Source organism: Scomber scombrus, chromosome 5 (genome assembly GCF_963691925.1).
Source record: "Scomber scombrus chromosome 5, fScoSco1.1, whole genome shotgun sequence".
In the NCBI taxonomy this organism is placed as follows: domain Eukaryota; kingdom Metazoa; phylum Chordata; class Actinopteri; order Scombriformes; family Scombridae; genus Scomber; species Scomber scombrus.
The window spans coordinates 32,778,831-32,790,510 of NC_084974.1; the positions used below are offsets into that span (position 1 = coordinate 32,778,831).

The 11,680-nt window shown below is 41.1% G+C and overlaps 1 protein-coding gene across 2 annotated transcripts in view; it reads right to left on the minus strand.

Moving 5' to 3' along the window:
• Nucleotides 1-1,484: 1,484 nt before the first annotated feature.
• Nucleotides 1,485-11,680, minus strand: part of LOC133980066 (protein phosphatase 1 regulatory subunit 14A-like) — an 18,943-nt gene continuing 8,747 nt past the window's right edge. For both annotated transcript variants that reach the window (XM_062418637.1, XM_062418636.1), the window contains 3 exons: nucleotides 4,480-4,560; nucleotides 3,880-3,912; nucleotides 1,485-3,448 (listed from right to left, as the gene is read on the minus strand). In XM_062418637.1, coding sequence (XP_062274621.1) covers nucleotides 3,311-3,448; nucleotides 3,880-3,912; nucleotides 4,480-4,560 — 252 coding nt within the window. In that variant the 3' untranslated portion in view covers nucleotides 1,485-3,310. The remainder of the gene's footprint in view (nucleotides 3,449-3,879; nucleotides 3,913-4,479; nucleotides 4,561-11,680) is intronic.

Sequence of the window (11,680 nt, forward strand, 5' to 3'; positions counted from 1 at the left end):
TACAAACAATACAAGGCTTCAACCGACGGCTACAAAATATACAAAGCAGAACAGCAGGAGTACAAAACTGAGAGCAGAAAGAGCCGAAAGGTTCAAAGGTTCCTGAGTGAGTGTGTTTAGTGATACTGTATTTAGGGAAATAAGTGGGAAAAAAAGGTGTTCTCTCTGGATGCTTTCAATAAAAGATAAGAAGCAAGAATCAACCTATATACAAAGAGAGAGGATTTTACACTCTGATAAATGAAGTTTTTATGTAAAATGACAGGATTTCTGTTATGCACACACTGTAACACACTGCAGCAGTGTTGGTGTGAAGGACTACTGTTTACACTGATCTCATATCAGCAGGTTTGTGTTGACACTGCAAACAGGCTTCAGTTTGACTGAAACCAGGAAAACAGCTGCGTCACCGGGGGGATTTCAAAAAGGATAACACTGAAAATACAAAACCAGAGACCTGTTTAATCTGATGTGAAGGTTTGTGACAAAAACTAAGTATTATGTTTGGCTGAAACTTGAAAAAAAAGAAGAAGAAAAAAGGTTAAAGGTTAAAGGTTAAAAAACGTGAAATAATTTGTCATATTTGACCAAAAAGTCACAGTGACTAAATTGATTGAAGTAAACTGAGCAACAGAAAGTCCCTTCAGGTCATCTGTGTTTGTGTTTCCAACAAATCTGAAGAACTGTGAAGATCAGACAAACTTTACTGATAAGAGATTAAAACCCCAGCAGCTGCTGATTATTTGTGTTTACTGTCTGATGCTTTTTGGCCTCTTGTACTTCTTGTTGTCAAATATTTCCTGTCTGCTTCTGGTCTCAACGCATTACTGATAAACTCAAAGTTGAACTCTACCTGCCCTGCTGACAAATAAAGTGGAACATCCAGCAACTAAAGAGACCCAACCAGAGCTAAAAGAAGACATTTGTTAACACGTTTGCCTCTTTATAAGCTGGTAATACTTCATAGCTTTAATACTTCATATGACGACGATGTAAAAGTGTTAAAACATTTTTATTTAATAGTTTGACATTTTCTATCACAAGGTTTTTAGGTACTTTTGATTTGTTGTCATACTTTTATTTAGCAGAATCAGCACCAGCTCATCGTCACTTTATGTTGACCAGTTTTTTTGTGCATTAAATAACTTGTCGCATATTGGCGTTGTTCTTGATGAGTAAAGACCTTTTAAACATTGTCTGCACCACCTTCAGCTGTATGATCATCAGCTGATAGAGATTCAATGTCCTACGCTTGCTTTACAACTCTCTCCACCCCTGCTGCTTGCTAACAAACGCAACAGCAGCGTGAACAAATGAAGCGTCCTCCTGTTTTGAGTGGTGTTTGGGGTGGGTGGGGTTACAGCTCATATTAGACTGTTTGTTTTTCAGTCTGTCGTAGCTGAGGTGGACGGTGAATGTGTAGAGGGGTGGGGCTGGTTATCTGAACCAGAAGGGGTACGTTTGCTTTACCTGACAGCGGAAGTAATGGCGCTTTTCCACTATACAGTTCTAGCACTACTCGGCTTGACTCGACTCGGTTTGGTACCAGGAATCTTTTCCATTACTATAGTTCCTCCTCAACGTGGGCGGGGTCGTCATAGCGACACAAACACATAAACAATGGAGGACATGGAGGCGATGGTGTACTTGCTGCTGTATGAGGCTTTCTGTCTCACACAAAGCAAGAGAAGAGAAACGAATCACTGTAACGCTGTTGTTGGTATTTAAACCAATCAGTGGCCGGCAGTCTGATGACGTCACATTTAGTATCGGCTCGGCTGGCTTGGAACCTCAACAGAGCAGATACTAAAAAAGCACCAGGTACCAGGTACTATCCCTGATGGAGACGCAGAAAAAACGAGTCGAGTCGAGTCGTGCTAGAACTGTGTAGTAGAAAAGCGCCATAATATTTGGGTGGAGTGATAATAATAACTTTGATTCATATAGCGCCTTTCAAGAGACCCAAGCACGCTTTACACATACTGAAGCAGACAAAACAAAAAAAAGAAAATAAATAATAACAGCAAAGATTGTTGGAGAATGACAGAATTAAGTAGATAGACCTCGGTTGAACAGGTACAATTTCAGGAGTTTTTTAAAAAAAGATCCAGGATTGTGGATCTATGTCGGCAGAAAGTTCAGGTTATGGGGTGGAGGAGGTCTGATAGGATTTGTAGGTGAGGAGGAGGAATTTGAAGGAGATGCAGGACTTGACCAAGGAGCCAGTGAAGGTGGATGAGGATGGGGGTGATGTGCTACCAGGGCTGAGTTATTAGAAAGCATGGATGAGGGTCTCTGCCACAAAGTCTGGGATGTTTTTGAGGTGGTAGAAGGTGGATTTTGGTGATGGATTTGATGCGTGACTGGAGTAAGAGGGTGGAGTCCAGAATGACATCCAGGTTGAGGACTTGGATTGAGCAGATGTAGCAGGACAAAATCTCAGACCTTCTGGAGCAGCACACAAGCTGCACGAGTTCTATTTTGTTGCTATTGAACCTTGAAGATTGGATGACATCCAGATTTTTATTTTGTTTAGGCAGTTCATTAAGGACTGTGGAGGAAGCTGAGTGGATGGTTTAGTGCTGAGATACAGCGGTGTGTCATCGGCACAGCAGTGGAAGCTTGGAACAAGATAGCAGATTATTTTACCAAGGTGGAGCATGTAGATTAAAGAGGAAAGGTTGAAGCACAGAACCTTGGGGTACACCTAACTGGGACCAGGGTGGAACTGGAGTCTCTGATGGTGAGATATGACTCTCTGGGTGTCTAAGCAGGAGAGATATGAACCAGTGAGGCCTGAGTAGTTGGATAAGTGTTTGAGGAGGATGTTGTTGGAGACTGCAGAGAGGTCCAGGAGGACACGAATACTGATGCGGCCAGAATCGGCAGCGATGAGGAGGTCACTGGTGATCTTGATGAAGGTCTCTGTGCTGTGGTGTTACTCTGAAGCCTAGTTTAAGAGCTAATGGTTGGACATGTGCTGATAGAGTTGGGTGGCAACTGCTCTTTCCAGGATTTTGCAGAGAAAATGAAGGTTGGAGATCGACTGGTAGTTGGGGAGGCTTTTTGAGGAGAGGGATGACTGTGGCCATTGAGTTGACAATGTCCACCTTGATGGGATCGAGGGTACGTAGGCATGCCACGACCAAGACTGTGGGCATGAGGTCCAGAGAACAGGTGGAGGCTTTAGTGATCAACTTAGTGACTGATGTTGGGAATAACCTCAGGACAGGTTAGATGGATGCAGACATTAGGTGTGTTTGTTTTTTAGTTCAGCCCCATCCGGTTGGAGATGTTGCAGGTTGCTGTCTCAGTGCAGCACCTCCCTGTCGGCTGATCCGGAGCGGGTGGGGTAGATGTGGAGCTGAGGGAGGTCGATGCCATCGTTGTGCAGATCCTCCTGCTTCTGTAAACCCTCGAGTTTTACAAGTAAGTCATTGATGAAGACCTGCAGGGATGAGACAGATCAGGGACCATCATTTGTGTGACAAATGTACCTCCAGTAATTCATTAACTCTTTATCTGTGTTAGATTAACGTTATCTCAAGTTTGTTTCTCAGCTGAATGTAATATTTAGCTCAACACTGCAGTGAAGAAACACAAAAAGGAGATGAATATAAACTGTGTGTTTGGTGCAGTTTTACTGTGGAATGCTTAAACACTAATAAATGAAGTGAGAGATCAGTTTTACAGCTGCAGTTTCGACGGGTCAGCAGGTTTTGGATAAACAGTCAGTAAACAGGACGAGTGTTTACATGCTTCTCATGCTTCACATCAACAGTACAACTCTGAGAGCTGATGTTTTCTAAGAGAGGTCAACTTTCTGTGACTCGTCTCACACAGAATAAAATCATAAAGTGGTGGTGTGTGTGGTCTTACCTCTGTGTTGTTGTTACAGGAGTGAAGAATCTCCTGAAAACACAAAGAAGAAAAACACATGAGATCGTGTGAAGAGGATAAAACATTATAAACCTCAACACTGTTAATATTCATGTTTAGTTTCCTTTAACCCTCCTGTTGTCCTCGAGTCAAGGAAGGAAGGAAAGGAGGAAGAAAGGGAGGAAGAAGGAAGGAAAGGAGGGAGGAAGGGAGAAAGAAGGAAGGAAGGATGGAAGGGAGGCAGAAGGAAGGAAAGGAGGGAGGGAAGGAAGGAAAGAAGGTAGATAGGTAGGTAGGGGGGAGGAATGAAAGAGAGAAGGAAGGAAGGAAAGAAGGACAGAGGAAAGAAGTAAGAGGGGTGGTAGGGGGAGGAAAGACAGAGAGAAGGAGGGAGGGAGGAAAGAAGGAAGGGAGGAAAGAGAGAATGAGGGAGGAAGGAAGGACGGACAGACAGACAGACAGACGGAAGGAAGGAAAGAAAGAACAGTCAAAACAGACGGGGTCAGTTTGACCCGGGAGGACGACAGGAAGGTTAAGCTGATCAGAGTGAAGGTAAAAACTGACTCAGATGAGCTCATATATCAGACGGACAGACGTTACCTGCAGTCTCTGTCGTCTCTCCTCAGTCGTCTTCAGGTCCAGAAGATCATCGATGTTCACCTCCTCTGGCATCTCCTCCTCCTGAAGAACATCACAGAAGGGTTCATCATTTTAGTGTCCAACAGAACAGAAACACAAAGAGCCAAAACCTGAAGCTGTCAAATAAATGCACCTCTGAGGTGTAGAAAGTAGCATCACATGGAAATACTACAGTAAAGTACAAGTACCTCTAACTGTACTACAGTAAAGTACAAGTACCTCAAACTGTACTACAGTAAAGTACAAGTACCTCAAACTATACTACAGTAAAGTACAAGTACCTCAAACTATACTACGGTAAAGTACAAGTACCTCAAACTGTACAACAGTAAAGTACAAGTACCTCAAACTGTACTACGGTAAAGTACAAGTACCTCAAACTGTACAACAGTAAAGTACAAGTACCTCAAACTGTACTACGGTAAAGTACAAGTACCTCAAACTGTACTCCGGTAAAGTACAAGTACCTGAAACTGTACTGCGGTAAAGTACAAGTATCTCAAACTGTACTACCGTAAAGTACAAGTACCTCAAACTGTACTACGGTAAAGTACAAGTATCTCAATCTGCACTACGGTAAAGTACAAGTACCTGAAACTTTACTACGGTAAAGTACAAGTACCTCAAACTGTACTGCGGTAAAGTACAAGTACCTCAAACTGTACTACGGTAAAGTACAAGTACCTCAAACTGTACTACGGTAAAGTACAAGTACCTCAAACTTTACTACGGTAAAGTACAAGTACCTCAAACTGTACTGCGGTAAAGTACAAGTACCTCAAACTGTACTACGGTAAAGTACAAGTACCTCAAACTTTACTACGGTAAAGTACAAGTACCTCAAACTGTACTACAGTAAATGTATTTCAAACATCAAACAGACTCAGAGTGCAGAGGTGTAATCAGCTGTTTGATGCTTTCATCTGAGTGTGTGTGTGTGTGTGTGTGTGTGTGTGTGTGTGTGTGTGTGTGTGTGTGTGTGTGTGTGTGTGTGTGTGTGTGTGTGTGTGTGTTTGTTTGTGTAAAGGCCAAACTGAGACCTTTCTTTAAACTTTAAATGCCAGGGATGCCACACACACACACACAGTATGTTTCCTGCTAATTTAGTTCCGACTGTCTGTTGCCCGAATATGGTTGAAAACCAGCACAGTTCACATCAGTTCACAGTGTGTGTGTGTGTGTGTGTGTGTGTGTGTGTGTGTGTGTGTGTGTGTGTGTGTGTGTGTGTGTGTGTGTGTGTTTGTGTGTTTGTGTGTGTGTGTGTGTGTGTGTGTGTGTGTGTGTGTGTGTGTGTGTGTGTTTGTGTGTTTGTGTGTGTGTGTGTGTATTTACACATAGTTGAGTCTAACAGGGAAACTAAAGAACCAGTTCAGCTTGACCAGATGATGCTGATCAATACGTTTCATGGCTCTCGTTAGCCAATCAGATCAGTTTACTGTGATTAAAACATGTGAGGCGTCGGCTCTTCAACGTTACTCTGCAACTTTTCATATTTAAATCCAATAAATCATCTCTGCCATTGAATCTTTATTTAAAATCATTCATTCTTCATTGTTACTGGTGCTGTGGACTCTTCCTTAACGAGCTGGCCAATAATAAATCAATGATCTGAACCATCACTGACTTTATCACCTTTCTGCTAATGTCAGCAAACATCAGACTGCTCAGGTGCTCACTGAGTGTATGTAACAGTATAAATGATCAATCATTAAACTGTGAGCTCTAACTTCACTAATGAATCCACATCAAAGCGTTAATTGGTTCCACCTGCACGACCTCATCTCACACCAACAGCTTCAGACTATTTAAAGGACCAGTCTGCTGATTTATCTATTTATCTTCTGATATTTGGATCCAAACCAACAAAGAACGGATCTACTAACAAGTACTGTGGGTGTATCAAAGTCTGATATATCTGATTATTCTGCTGGTTTGGTTTTTACTGCTAACAACCAGGTGGGGAGCTCCGGTCCTCTGAAATGATGCCAACACAGAAGTAACTTAAAACTGCATTCTATCAAAAGGCCACCAGGGGGCGACCGTTTTGGTGTCAAAAGGACTTCCGTCTCTATACAAGTCAATGGAGAATTCACCAACTTCTCACTTGATTTCTAAGCTCAGTAAACGTTTTCAAAATGTGTTTATGGTCTCAATCGCTAGTTTAAAGCCTTCTTCAATGTAGTATGATGTTCATTTGGGACATTTTGGCCTCCCTGATTTTATATGTGACGATAAAGCAGGGTATGCATTAGGGCGTGGCTACGTGGTTGATTGACAGGTTGATTGGTTCACAGGTTCAGGAGGGCGCCTCATGCTCCTCCTGATGCCCATATAAGTAGAATCCATGTTTTTATTTTTACCCAGCATGCACCTGAAATGTTCAAGATGGCGCTGCCCAGATCCGATACTATTGGCCTCCTATTTTATTTGACTCTTTATTTATTAAACCTGTGTGACTGTAAACTGAGTCATTAGCACAGTTATCATCTTCTTTTGTCTGTGAAGCTCCGTTTATCTGCTGCTGACATCAGCATGATGTCATCACGAGGTGAGAACCCATGACTGAGTGTGTTTGTCTGACAATAATCCAGCCACACACACACTCACACACACACACACACTCACAGACCATAATAATCTATGTGTTCATCTCTGGCTGACCGTCTATAATACTTTAATAGAGGCTCCGTTTGACCTCACTGAGTTAATACTGCTGTGTGTGTGTGTGTGTGTGTGCGTGTGTGTGTGTGTCAGTGTGTGTGTGTGCGTGTGTGTGCGTGTGTGAGTGTGAGTGTGTGTGTGTGTGTGTCAGTGTGTGTGCGTGTCTGTCAGTGTGTGTGTGTGTGTGTGTGTGAGTGTGTGTGTGTGTGTCAGTGTGTGTGCGTGTCTGTCAGTGTGTGTGTGTGTGTGTGTGTGTGTGTGTGTGTGTGTGTGTGTGCGTGTGTGTGTGTGTGTGTGGTGGGGGAAGATGCTTCAGCACTGAGAGACGAACACCAACAACAAAGAGATTTAGTTTTGTCATTTTGACCCAAATTTCTTCTCCAGGACGATAACATTACATTAATAACATTGAAATATAAATTAATTAAATTGTAGATTAATTTAATAACAATATAAAAAATAACTGAAAACATTTTTTTATGAATGAGAAACTTATTGTTGGTTTATAAATATAAACACTGTCCCGTCTGAGAGGAACTAAATAAAATAAATAATCTTTAAAATAACACTTAAATATAAATATAGTTTCAGTTCTTTAACTATGCAAATAAAAAATAATATGTAAAATTCTAATTCACCTTATAGCATTCAACAATAGTCTCTAAAGTACATACACTTTAAATATAAAATATATCTATATAAAATATTGAATATAATAATTTATTAGTAAATATTAAAAAAAAAACATTATACCTAAAAAATGAACAAATGTGATTCTACACTTTCACTTTATTTATAACTATGCAAGTAAAAAAAAAAAAAGTCAAATTATAATTATAGTATTTTTTGAGGTAATTGAAAAACATAAACTAAATATAAAATTAAAAAAATATATATTAAGTATATTATTATAATAATAAATCCATATATTTATTTTCATGCATGCTGATGGGATGAAGATGCTAAATGAAGTTTTATTGTATTTTATTTATTAGTAAATTATTTTTAAAAACAAAATAAACACATTTAATAAACTGAATTTAATAAAATTTCTGCTGTTGTCAGAATATAAAATGTTTTTGTGTTTTTTCTGGTGACATCTGGGACCTTAAAACTCATCCTCCCCTCCCCCCTCACACACACGCACACTCACACACACACACAGACAGAGACACACGCACACACACACACACACACAGATGTCTTCATCAATCAATATCTCTAATAGCTGTCAGCGTCTTCCTCGTCTGTTTTCTCTGCTTCTATTGAACTGATTATTTATGACTCATTAAACATTAAAGCACTTTTTATCATTTAAAGGAAACAACAATTTGCTTCATATTAAAACTGAAATCAGCTAAAAACACAGAAACATGTTTGATTCTGTGTTTATAAACTCTGATGTGTGAGATCATGTTATTCATGAAACTACAGAATAACATAGAAGCGTTAGCGTAGCTTAGCACAAACACTGGAAGTGAAGGGAAACTGTTAGCCTGGCTCCACAGACAACATTCACTTAAACATTGTAATATTCCTTTAAACTTCATTGAGACCCCATCACAAACTGTTGGTAGGGGGATGGTGTGTGTGTGTGTGTGTGTGTGTGTGTGTGTGTGTGTGTGTGTGTGTGTGTGCGAGTGCGTGCGTGTGTGTGTGTGTGTGTGTGTCTGTGTGTGTGTGTCCAGATGGGGTCTCTGACAGGAAATGAACATAACGGACAGATCTGATTATCAATTTATCACCAAACACACCACGCCTTCTACCACCCACACACACACACACACACACACACACACACACACACACACACACACACACACACACACACACACACACACATTAATGCATAATAGACGGATGTAAGGGGGGGAGACAGAATGCAGTAATTTGTCCCAAGATAGTAGTCAGGTAATGATTGCTTGTGTGTGTGTGTGTGAGGAACAAAGAGATACCCCCCCCCCCCACTTACCCTGCCCTTCTCCATCAATCTGACCCCCCCACCCCCCCCCCCCCCCCCCCCCACCCCACCCCACCCCCAAATGTACCTTTTACCATCTCTGTCACATCAATAACTCCTCCCTCCCTGGATGTTCAGGGTCTTATATCAAACCCACTCAGCAGCGTTTAAAGAGACTTCAGGAGAAGAGCAGATGGGGGGAATCAGGGGGGTTCGGGGGGGTTCGGTGGGGGATGCAGACAGAATGATGGAGGGATGGATTGTGTCTCCTCTTCAGTGTTGTCTGTCTGTGCTGCATTCAATGGCAGCGTGTTCCTTTTAACGCTCACACAGCTGCTGTTTATCAAACTGCTAAAAGTCACATTTTACAACTTAAGTGGAAAATAAAAGTAACGACATCTACTCACAACCTTACAGATAAAAGCTGTTTATGCTTTTAAAGTTAAGATGAAGTAAACATTTATTTCTCTAAGAAAATAAATAAATAAATTGCAGCTGGTTTATGTGTTTCGCCGCCATTACGGTGATGTCAGACAGGAAGTGAAAACGTTTAACAGTGAAAGCAGAAACGTTTGTTTTACTGCCTCTAAAAGATGAAGGTAGTCAGTAGTTATAGTTAGTATTTAGTAGGGATGCTTGATATTGACTTTTCTGCCGATATCCGATATTCCGATATTCTCCAACTCTTAATTTCCGATACCGATATCACCCGATACTGATATTTGCAGGCTTTTTACACCAAAACTGTTAGTTAACAACATAACATATCTCCTATTGTTGAATGAACACATTATGCCTAATTTTATTGTGATGCTCCACTGGATGCAAACATAAATGCAACATGGCTCCACATGTAAACACTGTCTGTGCAAAATAAGAGAACAACTTCAACTTAAGTTATGGAAAAAAGTGCCAATATATCACTGCCATATTTATTATGCTGCTTTGCAGTCATTTACTATCCGTAGGGACACTTGGAAATAGTTCCAAACCACAGACATAAGCCCCGTTTCTGGAGGCGGGACCTTTTATAGGAACGTCCTCTCACTCGCTCCTCTCAGCTGTTGTGTCTCCAGCAGAGTAGAACCAGATAGGACCCAGGTAGGACCCAGATAGGACCCAGATAGGACCCAGATAGGATCCAGATAGGACCCAGATAGGACCCAGATAGGATCCAGATAGGACCCAGATAGGACCCGGATAGGATCCAGATAGGACCCAGATAGGACCCACTGGACTCTGCAGAGTAGGACCCAGATAGGACCCAGATAGGATCCAGATAGGACCCACCGGACTCGCGACTCACCGAAAGCATAACAGAGAAAATGACAACGAGGAGGTAAACCTTCTGTTTGTGTGTTCGTGTGCATGGCGGTGGACGCTATGAACTTGTTAGCTACGGTTAGCTACGGTTAGAGACCCACGAGTCTAGCGTGTTGTTGTTATACGTCATCAAGCGCCGGTAAACGTCCCATGCTGCGTTCATGCAGGCTCGGAAATGCTGAAGCCTACAGAACAAATATCGATTATAAAAACCTGATACCGATACTTCCCGATATTACATTTTTAAGTATACATCGGCCGATAATATCGGACATCCCTAGTATTTAGTATTTAGTATTTAGTAAATTTGACCCTGAAAAGCATGGGTTAGGTTATATTTAACCACATCGTCTGCAGCTCAGATTCATTTTTCTCATCTTGTTTGTTTGGTCTGAAGACAGAAAAATGTAGTTTTATTTATTTTTGATCCAGATGTTTTGACTGGTCTGGTTGTTTGTCGTCATGACAACAGTTTAAAAAAATACTGAACACTAACATCACCATCTTTGTATATAAGTCTGAGCTGAGCTATCGGTCTACTGGTCCCAGCAGCTGCCCACAGCTCCCAGTATGAGTGTGTGTGGGATGGATCACATGCATGTTACTGACATTGGTTTTAAACTAAAATATTACAGTAAAGTACAAGTACCTCAAACTGTACTACAGTAAAGTACAACTACCTCAAACTGTACTGCAGTAAAGTACAAGTACCTCAAACTGTACTACAGTAAAGTACAAGTACCTCAAACTGTACTACGGTAAAGTACAAGTACCTCAGACTGTACTACAGTAAAGTACAAGTACCTCTAACTGTACTACAGTAAATTACAAGTACCTCTAACTGTACTACAGTAAAGTAAGAGTACCTCTAACTGTACTACAGTAAAGTGCAACATTGGTTTTAATGATCGCTGTAATTAACCAACACAGACTGTCAGTAAAGTTTTATGATGAAGAAACAAATTTAATGTCTTTATTCAACCTGACGGAGTTTTAAAGAGACAGCTGTAAGTCCTCCTTCTTCTCTGAGCTCACCTTTAAGCTCAGTTTAATACCCTGACGTACCTGCAGGATTCATGACATCACTACTAGTCTGGAGCCAATCGTGGTCCAGCATGTAACCGACACACTGAGAAACTTAACAGTGAAGGAGAAAATGATGGTTTAAGGATTTATAACCATAGACTGTATATAAAATGGACGTAACATCCGTGACGT